At 43.2% G+C, this 21,734-nt stretch overlaps 1 protein-coding gene across 3 annotated transcripts in view; it reads left to right on the top strand.

The window, feature by feature from the left end:
- Positions 1 to 20,662, top strand: part of hipk2 (homeodomain interacting protein kinase 2) — a 68,420-nt gene extending 47,758 nt beyond the window's left edge. The window contains exons 3-15 of one of the 3 annotated variants that reach the window (XM_086298052.1): positions 414 to 537; positions 1,126 to 1,245; positions 2,522 to 2,608; positions 5,809 to 5,993; positions 6,115 to 6,277; positions 8,158 to 8,383; positions 8,798 to 8,919; positions 11,749 to 11,876; positions 12,832 to 13,014; positions 13,157 to 13,480; positions 13,953 to 14,197; positions 14,310 to 14,470; positions 14,637 to 20,662. In XM_086298052.1, the coding sequence (XP_086154178.1) occupies positions 414 to 537; positions 1,126 to 1,245; positions 2,522 to 2,608; positions 5,809 to 5,993; positions 6,115 to 6,277; positions 8,158 to 8,383; positions 8,798 to 8,919; positions 11,749 to 11,876; positions 12,832 to 13,014; positions 13,157 to 13,480; positions 13,953 to 14,197; positions 14,310 to 14,470; positions 14,637 to 15,101 (2,533 nt within the window). In that variant the 3' untranslated portion in view covers positions 15,102 to 20,662. Of the gene's footprint in view, positions 1 to 413; positions 538 to 1,125; positions 1,246 to 2,521; positions 2,609 to 5,808; positions 5,994 to 6,114; positions 6,278 to 8,157; positions 8,384 to 8,797; positions 8,920 to 11,745; positions 11,877 to 12,831; positions 13,015 to 13,156; positions 13,481 to 13,952; positions 14,198 to 14,309; positions 14,471 to 14,636 lie in introns of all 3 variants that reach the window. The other 2 variants (XM_086298053.1, XM_086298050.1) reach the window with 2 other exon arrangements.
- Positions 20,663 to 21,734: the final 1,072 nt, after the last annotated feature.

Below are 21,734 nucleotides of genomic sequence, written 5' to 3'. Positions count from 1 at the left end.
CAAGGTGCTACTTTGGAGGAGCTTAAACAAGAGATATGAAAAAAGGGACACCCTGCTGACTTTAGAAAAATAAATCTCAAGGCTGTGCTGAGAGATCAATGTTAAGACAACAAAAGAGCCTGCAGACATTGAATTCAACGTCTTGGTGTGGAACTGTAGGTTGCGTGCATAAATCCGGACTTGGTTTCGGTTTTGGAAATCGACCTTCAAGTTGTTACCTCATGTTCCCTCCAACATATGCAATGTTGAGTATTTAATCGTTAACCTGTGTATATTAGAGTCTGCTGCTCTCAGATGAAATGTGAAGAGAAAGATCCTCACAAGCTTCTTCTTTTACACATGATTTTAAAATTTGGTTTAAGCGAAGTCACAACCTAACCTCTGACTGGGCGATATGTTTTCTCTGTCCACAGAGCTCCAGAGATCATCTTGGGTCTGCCTTTCTGTGAGGCCATAGACATGTGGTCCCTGGGCTGTGTGATAGCTGAGCTCTTCCTGGGATGGCCCCTCTACCCCGGAGCCTCAGAGTACGATCAGGTAACGTATGATTTGAACTTATGAACCGCTGATGATTGTGCATTGAGTGCTTATACACCCATAGATTAATATGCTGTTATTTCTGCATGTGCATGAATGAGAATTGTGCGTGTCTGTGCTCTCTCTTCATGAATGTGGACTGAATGTGCTTGGGAAGGTGGGACGCGTCTCCCTGAAATCCCCCTGACAGCGCTTGATGATTCTTGCGCAGCCTCCCTGTTTATCTGAACAGATGCCACAGAGCCACTTGTCCAATTAGTGCAGCCCCTGTGCTCCAAAGCAAGACATTGTCGCATTCCTCTCTCGCTATCGCTCAGATGAGGCACAGTGGGGACACCTTGAACAAGTTGTGCTCCATCTCCATCTCCAACAAGCTCTTCTGATTTCTCACAAAACCAAAAACTTACCCCGCCTCATTTACAAGTCTCAAATCAGTCTTAGCCTCTTAAGCTGAGGTCATGTTTGGCTGCCATGTATACTTCTATTGGAGTAGTTAAAGTCAGCCTCCATTTTCAAACTGCCGAAAGAACATCTGTCCTTATGTGAAACTGTAAAATGTGCTTTTTTTTGTCCTCCTCTGTTTTGCAGATCAGGTACATCTCACAGACACAAGGTCTGCCTGCAGAGTACCTGTTGAGTGCAGGGACAAAGACCACAAGGTTCTTCAATAGAGATCCGGACTCCACCTACCCTCTCTGGAGACTAAAGGTACATTTGCACACACACGTACAAGCTGTAGTTATTATTCCAGAAACTCTGGTTACACCACGAGCCCTGTAGTTAGCTATAAACACAGTGAGAGGGTAATAAGAGCAAAATAGATCTGCGTGAGAGGATTTGGCAAATAAAAAGCCAGTCTGATGAATGTAGCTTGGAGGGTTTCTGCTCTAAACAGCTCCCATTGTCCTTTAATGTAGGCCAATCAATAAAGAGCTCCACTCTTTACTTTTTTTTACCCTCATTAACTTAATTTAAACTATGTGCCACACACATAGAGTTCTTTACTGTACTGACCTGCAAATGCTGACACATCTCTGCAGGGTTTGTTGATATTTTTACGCTGCCTGTTCTTGTACCTCAGATTAATATTTTTCAGCTGAATGCATTTGTTATTATTTAAAAAAAGGGTCCCGGTGGCTTACAGCAGCGATTCACAACAACTGTTCGCTAGGACTGGCCATTTAATGAACATACATAGTGAGTTAGTGTGCATGTTGCCAGGTCAGACTGCTGCCAGGTAGAAGTTTTTCCAAGTTTCTGCTGCATGTGGGAATGTAAGAAGTCTTCTCGGAAAAGCTGTTATGATCTATGGGCGTACAAAGCTTGTTAAAAAAAACAAACAATCATTGTCAGTTTAAAGAAGTGTGTTTTAAGTTCATAACAATAAGAGCTGACAGGAGCATTGTAGGGAAGATACAAACATGGAGTAGAAACTCGCACTCGACATGACATCACAGCTTTAGCTCCTCGTGATTTTCTGGTGTCTTTGGCATGTGGAAAAATCAAACGTCAAGGCTTCTTTTTTCTCCGCCATGAGGAGCGACTGCACATCTTTAATTTGACCATGGCGTGTTTTTCCATGTAGCAGCAGCTGCTCTGCTTAGCTGACTGTGATTTTTTAAAAAAAATGTGTGTTTAGTGTCGAGGTTTCTAACCTTTTAAACAAAAAGAGCACACGTTGTTTGCTTTCTGCACATTTTCATGAAGTCAGGTGTTTGTATGTACACGTCGGTACACATGCACACCAGTGGAATATACACCGTCTCTGTGTTTGTGTCATATATTGTATACACACTCAGCGCCATCTTATTTCTCGGCTGTTAGATAAGTATTTGTGTGCTACCCCAGGGTTACTCAGAGGGTAAGCCGAGCCCTGCCACACATCAACAACAAGAGACTATAATGAGCCAAATGTAAATAGTGTGTTTCCAGAGGGGAAGTGTGATGGGATTTGAGAAGAACATCTGCTTCTTGTCTCCTGCAGACTCCAGAGGACCATGAGGGTGAAACAGGGATCAAATCCAAGGAGGCTCGCAAGTACATCTTCAATTGTTTGGATGATATGGCGCAGGTATGCTGTCTCAGTATCACAAAGCGCGACGTCTTCCTTCCCACAAATCACGCAGTAGATGTACTATTTGCTTTTGCTTTGTCTTTTGCTACAATCGTATCCACCTGTCTCGTGTTTGAGGCTTCTTTGATGGGGGTGCTCAGGTCCCGGGCCAGTTTGATCCATCACATCCTGAGAATTATCTATCAAATATTTGAAATCCCTTAAAATATTTATCTGGCCAAGGTCTGATCTCCAGCTGCAGTGTAGCTCCGCTTCTATATAGAATTTGACTGAGTGAAATGAAAGCAGCTGCTCAATGAACCCCATCCCAAACTCTGCCTCTGCTCTTCATTTTGTGTAACCACTATTTAATAACTTACAGACAGACATTTGAACTGAACATGTGGCGTGGCTGGTTAGCAGGCTCAATGTGTACAGTTTGCTTTCTTATTTAAGCTGCAGTGAGTGTAGCGTTGTGGCTGTGTTTCCACTTTGTGCATCTGCTGTACACGTAAGCATGTAGAGGGCGAGGGACTAAGATAAACCAACTAAGATACATGCACACGTTATTCCTGGACCTCCGACTAGTTTTTCAGCCTGGCTCAGTGGGTCCCACGCCATGTTGTTTCTGCATGAATCTTGTCTTCCCGTGCAGCTCTGCGTGTTACCTGTGGGAATTTGTTTATTTAGGAGATTACATAACCTCGGGAAGTGTTTAAACTAGGTGTGATATGTATAAAGAAAAACACTGCAAATTGAGACAGCTATATATAATGCCTCTCTGTAACTGAGCATGAATTTGTCTCTCCGTGGTGGAAAAGTTCACATGTAGCCATGACATTTTGATAGGACATGCCTGACAGTGGCTGATAGCGAGCGTTGTTGTGTTCACCCTCACTTGGCTAAATACTGGTTCTGCTGGCAGATATGGCAGTGGTGATAAAAATTACAGTGATTTTCCCAGGCCTTTCAAATCTCTCATAGTACTCTGTCGTCATCATGCGCCTTGATTATATCTCTGATAATGACTAGCTGAGAGTTATGAGGAATTTTTCATTTATTTATTTGCTTTTGAATTATGGTCATTCCCAACCAGCAGCCCTTTGGAATCTGCCCATATGGATACGCAACACATGTATCTGCTTAACTGATGGAGACAATTATGGTTGTCCACTAGTGCCCAGGGCCGCTGTCAGGCCTGTCTGGAATAACGTGCTGTCGGCTGGGGCATGATAGTATCGCTTCCTGAGAGTTTACAGTTGCCCCATACACACAAACACACGTGCAACACAGAGTTTAATGAAACCAACCTGCACTGGTATGATATCCCCTGGGTCATCTCTGTCTTCTGCGCTTCAAGCTCTGTGTCCTGTCGTCTACAACATAAACACAGCGATACAGCAGAGCTGTGCGGCTTAATGTGGGAGAAAACTGCCTATTTTGCCACCTCTCACTGTCCTGACCATATAAACAACTCAGCATTGTGGACATCTGCCTCTGCGTGTATAATGGATGATATAGCTGAAGGCCTCGCAAGACAGAGGGGCTGGGTGCCAAAAAGAGATAATGAACCTCCTTTCAGTCGTGGGAAATGTGCGGAGGGTTTAGTCACAAGTATATCTAATTTGAGTAAATCAGACACCAACTTACAACAGATGCAGGACCCCACAAGGGGGCTGATGTAGATGGAAGGAAGGCCAAAAGTACTTGTAAATGGATTCATTTTGATCTGCAGTCCTTCAGTATCTCTACTGGTGCAAGTCAAGCTGCACAGAAGGAAGAGGAACGTGGTCTTCATCTAATCTTTATTATATTTTAATACATATCCTTTCCTCAACCACTCAACCTAGTAGTTAAAGATGAAACTACACATTATGGCTGTGTAGATGGCAGGCCCGCATACAGCAGGATGCCTTGCTCCACATTTCCTGAGGCAGTGGTTGACATCTGCCATCCCTGCCCTCACTCCGGAGTCATGTCAGAGCTTCCACGGCACAGATGTGTTTCCATTAACAACCACTGACGTGCAATGCCGACCACGTTAGATGAAGCCCCGCCTTTTTTTTCATTCTTTTTATAAGTTTTCATTTTCATTGTTATGGAAAGTCAACAAATTATACCGGTATCTTTTCTATCTAATAAATTCACATATCTTAATTCACCGGGTGGTGAAAAAAAATGCTTCTTCTTATCCAGTTTGATTATTGTGCCACCAAACTATATACATTTCCCCAAAGTCATCTATTCCACGAGCGGAGGACGGCGTGATTATTTCTCACCTCATTCTGCAGATTACTCCTTTATCACAGTCAGTGGAGATGGCAAGCAGAGAGGACTGGTTACAGAACCTGAATAAGCTGCATAGAGAAAAAGAATTGAATCAGATTAGCGGTGTTGACTGGCAGCACATCTGATAGCCCTTAGAGCAGGCCTACAGATAAACGTTGCATCTTTATGAAAAACAGGCCGACTACCACTGCACGGGCAGTCACAGCAAACAGGGCTTGCCTGTCTTTGTCCTCCTTCTTTGCCTAAGATCAGACTTGCTATATATCACGACCTTGCTTTGCTCTCCGTTTATTCCTCACCTTACGTGACAACCCAGAAGTAGAGCTAAACATCAGCACTGGTTCACCGCTTCAAAAAAATCGAATTCTGCTGACCATGTAGCTTTTCATTAAAGCGGGAATCCGCTGCTTTGCCCAGTATTTATCCACAACCTAAGCCGCAATGTTTATTAGAGATGAAGCAACATGATGTTCCGAGGCAGATTCTCAGACTCCCCTCAGACCGTATTTAGGTTAAGTTGTCCCACGTCAGCTTTTTCAGATCTATTCGCAAAACGGTGTCCTGTGTGAAAGGCCTCTTTACTGGTTACCCATCGCCAGTGTTTATTTGGTCCGTGTTTTTTTGTTTGTTTTCACATCTCAGGAATAGATAAAAATCTCAGAGAAGGCGCCAGCCTGGGGATATTTCAAGTCCTGCTATGAATACCAGTACAAATGTTTATAATGCCGCTAAGGTGCAAGGTTATCACTAAACTCCACGACACACAAACTGACACCCAAACGTATGAGGCCTTGTGGGTATTAATAGGTTCCCCTATGGGAATAAGCTGTGGGAGAGATTTTTCTGTCATCTGCGAGCACATTAGATCCTTGAAAATGGAGAAGTGTTTGAAATGCTAAATGTCTGCTCGGTTTGCTTTGTGCCTCCAGGTAAACATGACGTCAGATCTGGAGGGGAGCGACATGCTGGCAGAGAAGGCCGACAGGAGGGAGTTCATCGACTTGTTAACCAAGATGCTGACCATCGATGCAGACAAGAGGATCACCCCGGTCGAAACACTCAACCACCCTTTTGTCACTATGTCTCATCTCCTTGATTTCCCGCACAGCACACAGTACGAGCCCAACAAGCCCTGTTGTTGTTGTTTATAGAATTATCATTTTGAACATCTGCCACTGTCATCAGACACAGTGCTCATGCCTCGTCTGTCTCCCTCACTCTCTCTGTCCGCGCAGTGTGAAGTCGTGCTTCCAAAATATGGAGATCTGTAAGCGTCGCGTCAACATGTACGACACAGTCAACCAGAGCAAGACACCCTTTATCACCCATGTGGCCCCCAGCACCTCCACCAACCTCACTATGACCTTCAACAACCAGCTGAACACTGTGCACAGCCAGGTAAGAGTGAGCCAAAAGAAAACCACTGTCACTCTCCTACTATGTAGATACAAATCAGTAAATAACCGAAGCTGTAGTTTATTGTATTTGCGTGATAGGTCCCAGTACGGGACCTTCAAAATAAAAGCATAGAACATAGAATGGAGCATGCAGAGTAAGTGCCCCAATCAATAATTAATGCAGAGCCAAAAATATCAAACGGTCACTATCAAACAGGGCTGTTGAGCTGAATATTGACATCTTAGAAACGCAGCTGTTTGCGCCTTTGTTCTATTTTTTTATGTCTGTTCTTCCTGTTTTTCTGTACTTATCCATGTTTGCTGCTTTGGTGCATGCATATCTGTTTGCCTGCATTTTGTCTGTGCCCCAGGTCCTGTGGGATTGTCACAAAGTGCTGATTACACACATGACAAGCCACACTTCCTGCTTGCCTTGCATTCTGGGGCTTTCAGGCCTTAAGAATCCCTTTACCAGGCTTCCTCTCTCTTTCCCCTCTCACTCCTGTCCTCCTCTGTCTCCTCTTCTTTCCTTCCATTTCCCCGGGTTGAGCCTGTGGTGCTTTACCGCTTCGCTCGCGTATGGTCTGTGAATCGAAACTGCTGACTTCTGGCTTCTGCCGGAATCACCAAGCGTCTGGTTGCAAGGTTTTCCAGATTGTGCTTAGTTACAACTCTTGCTCCCCCCCCAACCCTCTCTTTAGTAAACAGAGTTCTTTATCACCAACCATATCGAGCCAGCTCACACTGAGTGGAATGCGACAAAAACCCAATCTTGCTGTGATTTAAATGAATTAACATTCCCTCAGCTTGTCTTTTCTGCGCCTGGCTCTGAGGGCGTATGGACATAGTTAAGTTAGTGATTTATTCAGCTTGATTCAGTTGCAAGACTAGAATGCATCTGGGCTGTATTTTGCTTGTTTATGATGAATGCCACAGTGCCATATTGATTCTGTTCTCTCTCCTGGTGTTCATCAAAGACGCTAAAGAGAGCAAATTAAAACTTAAAGCACCGTCTTTGTATTTCCCTCCATCCCGACATACACCTAATGAAGGGCTAAAATTAGACGTGTCTTGTGGAGCATATACTGCTTACAAGCTGAGCAAATGGTGTCTCTTAAAAGCATTTGTTTGTATCCAGGATGTTCCCAGGCAGTCTTCGTAATCCACATGCCTTATTAATGGTCAAGACATGCTGGAGTTACCTAAGCTTACGTAATTATACAATGACTGTTGGCTGTTAAATATTGCTTCTGTCATGCATAATTGATTTGGAGGGTAGATAGTGAAGCCGTGATATGAAATGTCAAATTTGGCTGCAGCGTATTATATTGGCCTATTATTAGTCTGTATCATTTGCATTTAAACTGGCTTTATGTCTTTATGACTTAAACACTCACAATTTAAGCAAAGAGAGACGTTCATGCTGCCGTGTGGTTCACGCTTATGGCAAACTGGGACATGCAAAGCATCAAAAAATGAAGTGTACTGTCAGAGTGGATTTCCTGTCCAGCCTCGTCGGGGTCCGTGCGCTGATCATTCTCTGCTCTGGTGACATTTTGTTCATTGATGGTTGATTATTCTTGGAACTGATTGCACCTCTGCTCACATTCTTTCTTTCCCTCTAATTAATCAAATCAACAGTCTGAATATTTTAAGGCATGTTTAAATCATACACCCAATTTTCTCATTCTTTCATCTGTGGCTCCCTGTCTGTCTCCTTTTGAGCTGGTTGTTGTTTGCATTTTAATGTTTCAGTTATTTTGTTTCCATTGTTCCTTTTCATTTAGCCTTTCTATCCTTGGAGCTCATCCTTTCTTCCCTGTCACTCCCATTAGTACCTCCACTTTCATGATTTTTATTTTGGTCCAATCATTCCTTTAGGCCACCAACCTGGCTCCCTCCTCCACCAACAATGCCACCCTTTCCTTTTCAAGTCCTGATGTCTCCATACTAAACTACCAATCTACACTCTACCAGCCCTCCGCTGCCTCCATGGCAGCCGTGGCCCAGAGGAGCATGCCCCTGCAGCCTGGGGCTCCTCAGCTCTGCGCTGCCCGGCCTGACCCCTTCCAGCAGGCGCTCATAGTCTGCCCACCTGGATTCCAAGGTGAGGAGGTCTTGCAGTCCATAAATTGCATAAATTCAAAAAAATCCGATTTCTGGTCAGAGACAGTGTTTCACTGCACAAACAGTCTTCTTTTACTTGCTTGTCTTTTTGTTTTTCAGCACACAGGCAGTGTCAGTCATAGCATTCAAACTGTGATTCACTGATAACTAGAGGCAATTAATCATTTGCGCAAATTTAATAGAATTATTTTTATTCTTTTCCATAACTGCTGCTTTTTTAGTTTTTCCTATATCAAACTGAACAGAACGCATACTTGTCAGGCACACTGTGAGCATGTATACCACATTTGATCTTTTGGAATTTATTTTGAAAATACTGTAGCAACATTATTTATAGGTGACAGATTTTCTTGTTTGTTGACATCCTCCATGCTTTTGCTTTATTTATGCACAGGGCTGCAGGCATCCCCTTCCAAGCACACCAGTTACTCCGTGCGGATGGAGAATGCTGTTCCCATAGTGACGCAGGCCCCTGGTGCCCAGCCTCTGCAGATTCAACCTGGCCTCCTTACACAGGTAGGCACTTTTAAGTATCGCAGAAAACGAACTAATAGAGTTTGAATCTTAACAGAGAGAGTGCCTGTCAGGGACATTTATGAACTTTGAACTGTTCACATTCAAACAAAGCCCTCTGCTTTCCTTTTTAATAAGCCTTCACTAAGAATAGTATCTATCGATGGAGGATGGAAATCACTTGATGTTCTTGACCCTGCCCCTGCTGGCAGCTGTTTTTCCTGAGTGCATTCAGGCGAGCTTTCCTGTGCCTTGCTCGCTCTCTCCCTCTCTCTCTTTCGCTCACTTCCTCTCTTCTCTCTCTCCTCTCTTCATCTGCCCCTGCTCTCCTGGAGGCTGAGGCTGCTACGGTCTGATGCACTCAAAGGCAGGAGCCCTTCACACAGAGAAGGCCTTTACCAGAGCCTCCACGGTGGGGCTGGAGCTTTAGCTGTTAATATACAGTTGTTGCAAGTAGCAGAATAACTGTGCATCACTCTCTGCACACAGACAGTAGACCGCTTCCATTGCCACGCCACCTCTTTCCCTATGGAAATTTCCATGAAGGCTTTAAATATCCCTGAGAATCCAGGGAGTTTGAAGCACTCCCTTATCTCCAGTTAATCATGCAGCAGGCAGGCAAGCAGGCAGCAAAGCGGTGTGTATGTGTGTGCACATGCCTGTGTTTTCTATGGTGGGTTAATCTGTCAGATACCAAATGGTGATTAGCTCCACGGCTGCTTCCAAGTCAGGCGCTCCAAATTACAGGCCTCAGAGGATCCTCGGAGGTCAGGGTAAGCTTGGATCAGGCTTTGCATGACCAGAGGACTCACAGCATCGCAAGAATGGGTATCGTGGATATATAAAATAATAACAAAAACGTGAGAGACACGACTTATGTCACAGTAAGGATAATGTCAGTTATATTAATTATCGTATCACGTGTGGCTTGCACATTGCAGCCGTGTTCTGCAGGTGTTCAATATACCCTCTGTGCGCACACATGTTAAACAAAGACAGGCAATAGTTAACGCAAGCAGATGTTTTATATAGGCCAGCAAACAGCACACCTAATAACTGGGTGTGTGGTGTGTGTTTTTCTCTGTGTTTATTCCTTTACTGTGGGGGGTCTCCGAGGCTTAGCGGAGTCGTTTCTTTGCCTCTTGCGTGCGTTCTCCCACCTACCTATGACTTTATCCGCCTACGTTTTAATGTCATCCGTGGACCCTTTGCCAACATCGCACCCTTGCAAGTTTAGCCCCCAAGCACCTATGTGTGCAGACAGAGAGACCAGAGTGAAGGAGGCTCCAAGCAGGGAGGCAGGAAAACCAGCAGGACCTTTATCTGGAGCAGGAATGCAGAAAATGTGGAAACAATTGGGAGTAAGAGCTGGGGCTCTGAAAGCCCTGAGGTGACAAAGGGTTTTCACCCAGGGAGTGTAGGTTGAGGTGGGAGGCGTTTGGGCCACTGATAGCGATGGTAGGCCTTGAGTTGAAAGAAAATGGTCTCTTAACTGGGTTACCATTTCAGGGCAGACAGGCTGGTTACACAACGCAGACGCCTAGTGAGAGAGGGATATAGAGTACCAGGAATGGAGATAGAGAGAGGAGGAGGAGCGGGAGATGGATGGATGTATTAGAAGCCTCTTAATGGCATGTTGATAAAAGACCTTGGATGTGGTCTTAGATGTAAAGACCATCTCCAGCTCCAGAATGTTCCATTAGAGATGTCAGTCATCGGTACACAGACCAGGCAGCTCTGCTAGCCTGCAGATGCCCCCCTGCAGCACTGGACTTTGCAACCTGCCTCAGATGAAAACAATTCAACTGCAACCACACTTCAAAACAGAACAGCTATTTTGTGTTAAAATATGACAGAAACAACCAGATCAAAGCAAATGTTGATGAGAAAATGAAGATAAAGGTAAAAATACAGTCGTCATATGCTTTGCGTGTGGATTTGTGCCTCTTGTTCTCTTTCTCTTCTCTCCGTCTTTCCCTAGTTAAATGTGTGTGTGTGTGTGTGTGTGTGTGTGTGTGTGTGTGTGTGTGTGTGTGTGTGTGTGCTGCAGCACATAGTGATGCCGTTGTAAATAGATGTGCAAATGGTATTAAAGGAACAATTCATTAGCCCTGACATTAAAGTGCTAATCAATAGAACTGCATTAAACTATTAGGCTTACACACACAGTAACACACAAACGTGTTCAGGCATGCAGGCGCACATACTCATCTTGGCACATCTCGGAGCGTAGCTTGCCTGATAGTCCTCTCGTTCTGCATCAGAAATACAAAGTAGCCTCTTTCAGAGCAGCTTGAATAGATTCTAGGACTTTAATTAGAACATTGGTCAAGTCAAAGACATAATCACACTAAAACCATAAAGACGCATGTATGCATACACTTACTCCGTCATACACGGGCACACAAACAAAGGAGCTGCTGTACATTTTTATTAAGTCCTGGTCTTATCTCTTTTGTCGATGGATGTCTCCTTGAGGCTCGCAGAGTTCACATTCAATGTGCCTATGAGCCAGTTTAAACCATCTGTTACGCACTTTTGAAAAGACGCTGTCATTTATCACGACAGGCTCAAACTAATCGCCAAGTACAACGAGTATCCTTTGTTCTTATGCTTAAAATGTTGTGTGAACGAGCATTTAAATCCATACAATGTAAACAAAAAGCGGGACTTCCTGTCCTGTGACATGATTCCTAAAATTAAAAATAAATAAATAAATAATGACTTGGACATGTCGTTACGTGGCAGCTGACTGTTTTTCTTTCTCCCCTTTTTCCTGACCTTTAAATCTTTGTTTACCCTCCAACTCATTTTTCTCTCCTTCTTCAGCAGGCCTGGCCGAGCGGCACCCAGCAGATCCTGCTGCCTCCAGCCTGGCAGCAGCTCACGCACACCTCAGTCCAACACGCCACTGTCATCCCTGACTCCATGAGCAGCACACAGACCCTCGCCAACTGGAGGTGAAGAACAGTGTTTTTTGTTTGCTTTAGCTTTTATTGCTTTGATTTTGCAGGACAATGAATATTGAGGTCAACACTTTTTAACCTACATTTTTTCTCAAGGATTCTATTGAACTAAAAACAAATGTAATAAGCTGACACTTTCAAATCAAAGCACTCATCCCCACTGTCTGTAGCTCAATTTACGGATATTGACAGGACAGATAAAAAAAAAAAGAAATAGTGTATATAGGCTTTAAGAACAAGTAGTCGTTTACGGCTTAAATCAGTCCAAATATGTTATGAAAATATGCATGAGACCAATTCATGAGGAAGCCTGTACTTGTGTGACAAGTCTTCTATCTTCAATTTTATAAGAGCAGATTTACCTCAGGGAGATGGCATATATATGCATGTAGCGAAATCTTATCAAGTATAGCCTGTCACTGTGATGACTTGATAAATGGATGGATAGATGGGAGAATGCAACCCAAGGGAGATAAGGGGGATGCAGGTATATAACGTGTCTGTGTGGATGGCTGCTGCAGCCATGTATGCTCAGATTCATTCTAAGCTGTCCATCTGTGACAAGACAACCCCCTCCCTGTGTCGCCCTCCCTTCCTGTCCAGTGGCAGCTCTGTTGTCCTCAGAGAGACGATTGGGAAAGTGTCGCACTTCCTCTGCAGAGCTATCGCTCCACAGCTGCTGGTGTCAGCTCCTCTGCCCTCCCTCCTTGCTCTCTCTCTCTCATTTATCCCCTTTCCTCCTCCTCTAGAAAAGTTTACTGCTGCCACCTGCTGGCTTAATTAGGAAGTACTTATCCAGTCTTTCTTATCCCCTGGAAATGTCAGATTTGACTGATTGATGTGTTCGTTTGTTTGCTTTAGTATTTCGTACATTGCTAGGATGCTTTACCTGAAGATTCCTTATTGTTTTTAACGTTGTGGTAACATAAAATTGTATTTTAAATTACAGGAATTCCCACCCACATGGCAGCCATTATAATCCCATCATGCAGCAGCCAGCCTTGCTGGCTGGCCACGTCACCCTCCCATCCAACCAGACACTCAATGTGGGAGTGGCACATGTTATGAGGAAGCCCTCAACCAATAACAACTCCTCTTCCAAAAAGAACAAACAGCACCAGATGTCTGGCAGGTACCTAAAGTCTCAGGTCATCATAGATCTTTATAAATCTTCATACTGGAAGCTAACGATTGTTACCAAAGGTCACATCTCCAGCATCTGCTTGTTTTGCCCTCTATAGCCACTCACTCTCTCATCTCTGTCTTTCCTTAAGGAACATGTCAACCAACGAGGTCTCATCCTCTCAAGTGGTGCTGTCTCCACAGCGCTCAAAGCGGGTGAAGGAGAATACGCCCCCGCGTTGCGCTGTGCTACAGAATGGCTCGACCTCTAACTGTCCGCCCACGCAAGGGTGTGGGGGTGGAGGGTGGGGGGCTAGTGAAACAGAGCAGGCTTCCAGCACCACTCGAGACCATCAGCACCAGCACAACGTCCCCAGACAGACGATCGTCATCCCCGACACACCCAGCCCTGCTGTCAGCATCATCACCATCAGCAGCGACACAGACGAGGAAGACGACCACAAACAAAACAATAGGTCAGTGCTGTTTAGCACACTTACAGGTTAGCGTTTGTTGTTACTGTGAATCTTTACTGAGCTTCTCGTGCAATATGAATTTCCCTAATAATCACATCACAAAGGGCTGTAGTCTTAGATCATCCAGGATAAAGACAGCAAAAAACATGGAACACATCTGCTTTAAGTTAGCTGGATGGAGATGTGTTTCCTGGCATTTCGAAGCCAATTTTCTATCATGTTAACAAATGCTAATCTCTTTGATGTATTTTGTGATATGCTATACACTAAAACTAAGTAAAAGTGAAGAAGTCAGAAGGGAATTCAATTTACCCTGCAAACCAACTTCGGAGTAAGGCATTTACATTTATTTGTCAATAAATCCAATTAACATTAGAATGTAGTAACAGTTATTAGCTTCAAATATATTACCAGCATCGATAAAACATTACCAGTAACTGTGTTCTTTCTGCTTCGCTTCTATTTTTCCCAGCTCATCTTCTAAGCAGAGAAAGAATGTCATCAGCTGTGTGACGGTCCATGATTCACCAGAGTCCTATTGCTCCAGCAACAACAGTCCCTATACGGTTGAGTCGAGACCCCCTAACAACAACAGCTATGACACAAAGACCACCATCCTGGACAACTACAACAATGGAAACCCTCGCACCATCATCATCCCCCCTCTCAAAACCCAGAACAGTGAGGTCCTGAATGAGTGTGAGCGTCTGATGCCAGGTAAATGACAGATTTCTTGCAAAACATGGCCTCAATCATTGGATAGATCATCTGTTATGTGTTTATAGCTGCTCCTTTCCAATTCAGCAAATCTGTATCCTTTCCTGTGCAGATGCAATGAACCATCAGAATTCAGCTTACAAGTTCAAATCCACCAATGGAGTGGTGCCTGGCAATAATCACATAGCCGGGGGTGTAACTGGAGGCGGGTCCTACCGACAGCAGCGCTCAGGGCCACACCCCCTCCAGCAGCAGCCTCTCAATCTCAGCCAGGTACAGTGAGAGGGTTCAACTATTGGGAACTTGTTATATTTACTATAACAATAATATCACTCGCACCTTATAAGGTCATATATGGTTCATATCTGATTAGCTTGGCTAAAGAAAGGGGAAAATCCACCCACTGACACTACTTAATCTCTGTCATCCCCTCATTCAGGCCCAGCAGCACATGGTAGCCGAGCGTAACGGAGGACATCGGCGCCAGCAGGCCTACATCACTCCTAACATTGCCGCTCAAGCCCCGTACTCCTTCCATCACAATAGCCCCTCTCACACAGGCAACGTTCACCCACATCTGGCTGCTACGCACCTCCCTAGCCAGCCCCATCTCTACACCTACGCAGCTCCTGCTGCTCTGGGTTCTACCAGCACTGTGGCTCACCTGGTGGCGTCACAGAGCTCGGCACGCCACGCGGTCCAGCACGGAAGCTATCCACCAAGCATCGTCCACCAGGTTCCAGTTAGCATGGGCCACCGTGTGCTGCCCTCGCCCACCCTGCACCACAGCCAGTACCAGGCCCAGTTCGCTCACCAGGCCTACATCAGCGCCTCGCCCGCCTCCACTGTCTACACTGGATACCCCCTGAGCCCCACCAAGGTGAACCAGTACCCTTACCTCTAGAGAAGACACTGACTGACACTGGAGAGCCTGACCCAGCGCTGCTGCTCCTTTCCTCAGCCTCAGCCCAACAAGAGCCCCGTCAACATCCCCAACATCTTCCCCTCGACCTCAGACGCAAACAGAGACAGAGGAACTTGCAATCCTCCTGAAACTGTCATGTATAACTTGAAGACATAACGACAGAGAGCAAAAGAAAAAAATATGATTCACAGCCTTTCTAGAAGGAAAAGTTTGGAGTTGAATTTTCGAGGGATTCAGTTCAAGAAATTTTGTTTTCTTTTTTTTTTCCTTGAAAGGGCCAGTTTCTGCTTTCATTTGCCTATTCTTTACTTTAATAAGTCTCATTCGTTTTACAGGGAAGCGTGGAGAAGGCCTTTTGAGGCAGCGGATGTTTTCTGGTTTGTTTTTTTTGCTTTTTTATTTCCCCCTTACATTTGGGAAGTGACTGTCGAACAGGGGTTACTGACTGGAGAAATCCCGAGAAATCTGGGAAAAGGTGGAATACGGAAACCTGCTGCTCTTCAAAGAAAAAAAATATTGATGGCCTTGAACTGTCTCAGTATTTCCAAATCACTCGTGGTGTGGGGAGAATAGAAAGGCAACTCCTCCCACGCCACCTCCTCCAGCAGAGGAGGCTTCTGGAAATATAACCAAGAGAAGACAACAAACTTTTTAGTGTATTTATAGATATTTTTCCTTTCTGTTTCACCTTTATGATAATACTTCAATTTTAGGTGTCTTAGCTGGGCCCCGTTCTTAGAATGTAGCAGTCTGCACCATTTTTTTAATACGTTTTTTGTTTTCCCCGGATACCAATAGATGAATTTGTTCCTTTTTTTTTTAAATGTGATTGCACAAAGTGGTTATAATAACATAGGCATGTGCAACGTGATTGTCTGTGTGTGCTACTGTCAGCCATGCGTGTGTAGTCCACCTCCTCAAAACCCTCTTCAGTCTTTAGGTTTTGACCATTGTTTCCTCGTAGTGCCTTACAGATATAATGACACAGTTTACTTGGCTTGGATCCTGAAAGCCACAAGAGACTATAGCTATACTTAGAGACACACGTTTCCCTGATTTGACATCCTAATCGGGGCGGTTGTAGCTCTCTTCCAGGTGTAGGCTCAGCCCTTGCTGTTTCTTGTCCTTAATGACAGCGTACCGTAGATGACGAAGATTAATGTCAGAGGTTTTATCACGCCGAGCTTTTTTATTATGTGTGCATGAGATAACTTGCCTGGGGTACTTACCAAAGTCGTAGATAAATTCTTGCTACGTTTGCTGTGGATATTAATGTAAATGTGAAAATGTACAGTATAGCTGTAGCTGTAAACCTCTATCACGGTGGCACCCAAAATGTGGCTTTAGTTAGGATTTTGTTTCTTTTGAACCACGCGAGGGAAACGCGTGTCGTGATCGCAGAGCAACGATATCGGCTGAGTTTTCGTGTACAAGGAATGAGTTACAGTATAATGTTTGAGACTCAGCAGAGGCAGGTTAAGAGCTAGTCCGAGCGAAGGGCCTGACGGAAAGTGATTGTTGCCACGAGGGTGATTCTGTAAGGCTTTAGATGGCCTGGCTGCAGCAAAGAGACAGCGTGTTGAGGGTTGTTGAGAGAGGTACAGTGTAGGCATGAGTTAAGGGGCTGGTTGAAAGCATAGGGTCAGTTTAGCAGGGGACCGTGGAGGGCGGGGCGAAACTCTCGATTTTAAATGGGACTAAAATAGGAGCAAGTTGGCAAAGAGCAGGTTGATAGTAAACACTGAGTCCAAGCCGTAACAACATGTCCGAATGGCGTAACATTCGGACATTAATCCTTCTTTTGTTCTTTTCATTTGTTCCTCTTGTTGTTTGTTTCTGCAGCAAAGATAATTGGAAGTTGATTCACGGATGTTTTGAAGGGAACAGAAGGGAAATGTCACAGCATACACCTGGAAGGGCACATTGTGGATGGTTTGTCATCGCTGTCCATTTGTCTTCGAACCAGGTTCACCACAGACACCGCCATGCCAGCCAGACAGGATACCCGAACACTTAGAGAACCAATAGGGCTGTCGCTTTGTGTGTTTGCTGCTTGATTTAATAGATTTCAATTTCTTGTAGCTAATAATAATGAATCTCCTTTGTCCTCTCGAACGTGGGCGCATCAGAACTGCTGGTGATTTAGTGAAAGCCTTCCCCTCTCCTTCATGGTATGCCATAGTACTTGCATTTGAAGTGATTTTTTTTCAACATCATCTTGAACTTTTTGACATGGCTGTAGTACATGTGTTTATTTTTAGAGATTGTTGCAATAATTCTTGTTGATGTTTTATCAGAGCGTGTGCGTGCGCGTGTGTGTTTTTATTATATGTCAGGCTCATTTCTGTTTTATAACCTGGGGGTTGATGTACAGTGATATTTAGTATTTTGTTGAGGTGGTTGCACCTGTGTAAAGTGTTGCAACACTGCTGAAGATGATAAGTGTTGAGTTGACGATGATCCACTGGGGGCCCTTATCGATACGTGCTCGTCTTGAGGATGCCACACCCAGGTTTGAAATCCAGCGGTCCCCCGATGGGCCCCAGAGTGGTCTTTTATCCCGGTACTTTCCTCAAAGCTCTCCCCTCCCCATCAGCTCCAGCATGCAAGCCTCGGGTCCAGGCGCTTAAAGATGTGATTACATAGTATGTTGCTGGTTACGTCGTTCGTTGTCTTTTTATTTGATATTATTTTACCTACTTAATTTCCTCTGGGTCATTGGGGCCTTAGCGCACACACACACACATAAGGGAAGTGATTTTCCATGGAAGTCTTTTAGCTCCTCTGTTATGACACAAACTACTGAAACATTCCACTGTTTTGAGGGAATTTGGCATTACCCACGCTACACTGCTGTCCAGACCCCACTCCCCCACTCTTTTCAGGATGGGGCTAATGTTGACACACTCTGACTCTTTTGCTTGTCCCACCAAAGACTTTTACAGATCGATCATGTACAGCACAGCACAGTACAAGCAATCCTCCACAGCATTGCAGACAGGCAATAACTTCTGGTCTCATCTTTAAATGCTTTACAAGTGCTTTTGAGGACATGTTGTTTCACCACCATGAAATGTATATGTGTGTACAACGTACGAATGCACGGGGAGGATTTGGCATACTTCTTGCAAACAGCACAGCTATTTGTTTCTGGACATTTAACCATTAGAAGAGCTGCAATGTGTTTGAAAGCTTTTGTTTTTTTAATGTTTCACTTTGATTTTTCCTCATATTTGGCCCCTGTTTAGATTAAATCAATAATTGTCTAAAATGATCAATTTTTCTGTTGTTGATGTTGTAGCTTTATTAGCAGTGTAAGAAAATTAATTTTAAAGGTTGCCATTGAGGAGAATGGCCCGTTAATTATTATGGAAATAATCAAAAATATACCAAGTATACCTTTAAAAGCGTGGTCACCTGCACAAAATGAATGTAATATGTGACCTGTGAGTGAAAGGCAATGGCAGGAATGGCTTTAGATCTTTCTCCGTGGGTGACCATTAGTTTCATTTCGACACCATTTGTGGCCATGCATGATGCAATAACTAAACATTTGTTCTCCAGCGAGCTCCCACATGAGACTAATTATGTAAAGTTACCGGTATCGCGAGTTGGGGATATTGAATAATCGCTATTTTCTCAAATCAAACAAACACGGTGAAAAATAACTTGATGTGTACGAAACATTTGTCTATCGTTCAGTTTCACTTAACCAATGTTTTGTGTTTTCTATGAAAAAAGAGGGGAATAAGAATATGAGCATTAATGTAGATCGAGTGACCTTACAATTACCAAAATGTGCTTAAGTAGAGTATAAAAATGTTTTCTGTTGCTGTGGTGAGTGTAGCCTTCCCAGCAACAACTTTATTCTTAAGTACTGCCTTCCAAATAACCAATAATACCTCCAAAGCTTTAAGGTGACGTTTAAATTAGAGAAAACATAAGGCAGCATCTTTCTCTCTCTCTTTATGAAGCCTGGCATTCTCCTGAGATACACTCAAACTTCCACTTTTGCCCACGGTGTCATCTCACATACTCGTCGTCCCGGAGCTTTGGAAACACTGAGAAACATTCCTGCGAGCGCGGCGCACGCAGTGCTACATTAGTCTTCTTCGAACAAACTCCTCCAAGCTGGCTCGAAGCTTAGTAAGCGAACAAGCAACCTGCAACGTCAAATCACACGCTTGTACGTCATTTGGCAAAGTCACAGCTGCTTCCCAAAGTACAAAGGAGTTTAAGGACAGGTGTTAGGTGGATAAATCACGTGCTGATGAACTATTCTGTCACCAGGAAATTCATAATCTAGTTACACGAGCATTCTTGAAGCCCTTTTGTATGTTTTTGTTGTTGTTTTGTTTTATTTTTTGGTTTTTAATATATATTTGTTATGGGGATCTGCTCCTTTTGCTGGCTATTCTTTGGGGGAATTCAGGGTAAGGTGGTCAAGGTTTGATGCCGTCACTGACACTGGCGTCAAGTTATTGAAACGTAAAAAAGTGATTTCTTTACGTACTGAGTTAAAATTCATTTGATCTGCACCAGCCGATTACCCCAATCTGCAATCTTATGAGATGTTGGGGTCCACATTGAAGAACTTTAAACATTTGGGTTATTTTACCGGAATACTTGGTAGACCAAAGCTACTACATTCAAAGATGGATTTCCTTGTTTGTCTTAATCTTAGGATCACAGTCCCTTTTGGGATCCTCGGTATAATCAAATTATAATAATCAAGTTATAGTAGTTTTAAATAACTACTCGCACAAAGAAGGCGATAATTCAGTTTGTTAACATTTTCTAAAGACCTAAGAGCGCGTCAAACCCTGACCCCCTTTTGTGTCCATTGCTGTATGGTTTATCAATGGTGTAAAATCTCATTCTTTGTCGATGAAGCTAATGTGTGCTGCAGTATTTCCTAGTATACTTCTCTGTTTATTGTCTTTTCTTATTTACTTTGGTTTATTGGGGTGTGATGTCTCATTATTTCAATCTGTTGACGTAGCGTTCAATGTATACCCTGTTCCTTAGCCTAATATTAAGTATGTTATGAGAATGGATATTTTACTGGCTTTATAGAATGTTTAAATAAATATAATAATGACAATAAGAAAAAGGATTAATTAAACCTCCTAACAAGTTGAGTACTTGCTACTAAGCGCTTGTGTTACCATTATGATGTCGTGTGCTTCTCTTAATCATTTTCGTTGTAGAAAAATGGAGTGAATTTATATTAGGCTTCGAAAAAACTAATGATAGCATTGTAAATTTTACAGGAGGATTTTAACAGACAAACAGCTTCGTCAAATAGAAGAATATAGTTATTTTAATTGTCCTCTTTACTAACTGTAGGGTGACAAGGGGCTCCCGTTGTGGTGAACTATGTTATAGCTTGTTATTCACTGTTACTTTTGATCATTTTTTCGGTCTCCGAGGTGAATCGAGTTATTAATGAGAATTTGTATGCTCACATATGCATATTGTATATGTGTAGAAATGTAATCACACTTTGTCTTGGATTTACATTAAACTGTTAAGTCACAGCATCGGTCTCCTGTTGTCTACTGTGGGGTATATGTGTGTGCATGAGTTAGGCTCATTCTTTGCACCCAGCATACTGTCTCTTGCAAAACCTCAGAATTAAGTGCAGTTTGACTGCAGTGTGTGATCTAGAATTAATTAATTAAAATGTCTGGGCATGGCTTATTGTGTATTACAATTAAACCAACATTTTATGCACAAGTTTGAAAGAAACATTTCATGTCATGCACTATATACAAAATTGGAAACCAACTTCCAGTCTGTAAAAAACATATAAAAGAGATTTTTTTATTTATTGCCTTATTTTATTTCACAGTTGTAAATGGTTCAGGCAGAGCCCATTTTATACCATATAATGTGTAAGGTCATCATAAATTTACACATTTTTGAATCTGCACACAAGCTACAGCTGTTATATCAATGTGGTAGTATAATGTAGGTCTTAGTATTCTCTGAAAACAATGAAGTCTCACCTTTTAACCATTTAAACTACTTTATTTTGCTCATTAGCTACACGCATACATTTTATGGAGATTAAAACACCATAATGCTACTACGTCACGTTAGGTTTTTCACGACATTTTCATCCACTGACCACAGCAAGAGTCAGAGAGAAATAAGTAAAAAGAAACTGCTTTAACATCGGCAGCACTGGCTACACACAACACCATCACCAGGTGGCGGTGTTCGCCATGATGTTCACTTAGAAACTTGCGCTGACGTGATCAGGTATGCTAATCACCTCCATTTATTTGCAACCACAAAACTCTGCAATGGGCAACGTTTACACGCTGCACCACTGGGCCCCGTCTTTGCCAGAAGGATATTTATTTTATCTTTACATAGAGCATTAACTTGTTTTCAGAAATGTGTTAAATAGCAACAGAAACAAACGAATTCATTGTTTGATCCTTCAAAGTCTCACCACCATAAAGATAAGACTCAGGCTTGTAAATGTAATGTTAACTGATCTGCATATAATTACATATTAGGGTAATAGAATATTTTTCGTTTGAACTCAGTAGCGGAAGAAGGTCAACTCTATACAGCCAATAAAAATATAATAGCTATACC

The sequence above is a fragment of the Aulonocara sp. 'chitande type north' Nkhata Bay genome, linkage group LG7 (genome assembly GCF_057382095.1).
Source record: "Aulonocara sp. 'chitande type north' Nkhata Bay isolate Kocher_YH1m ecotype deep benthic linkage group LG7, A_spYH_male_GT1.1, whole genome shotgun sequence".
NCBI lineage: Eukaryota > Metazoa > Chordata > Actinopteri > Cichliformes > Cichlidae > Aulonocara > Aulonocara sp. 'chitande type north' Nkhata Bay.
This window is presented reverse-complemented; position numbering and strand designations above follow the sequence as displayed.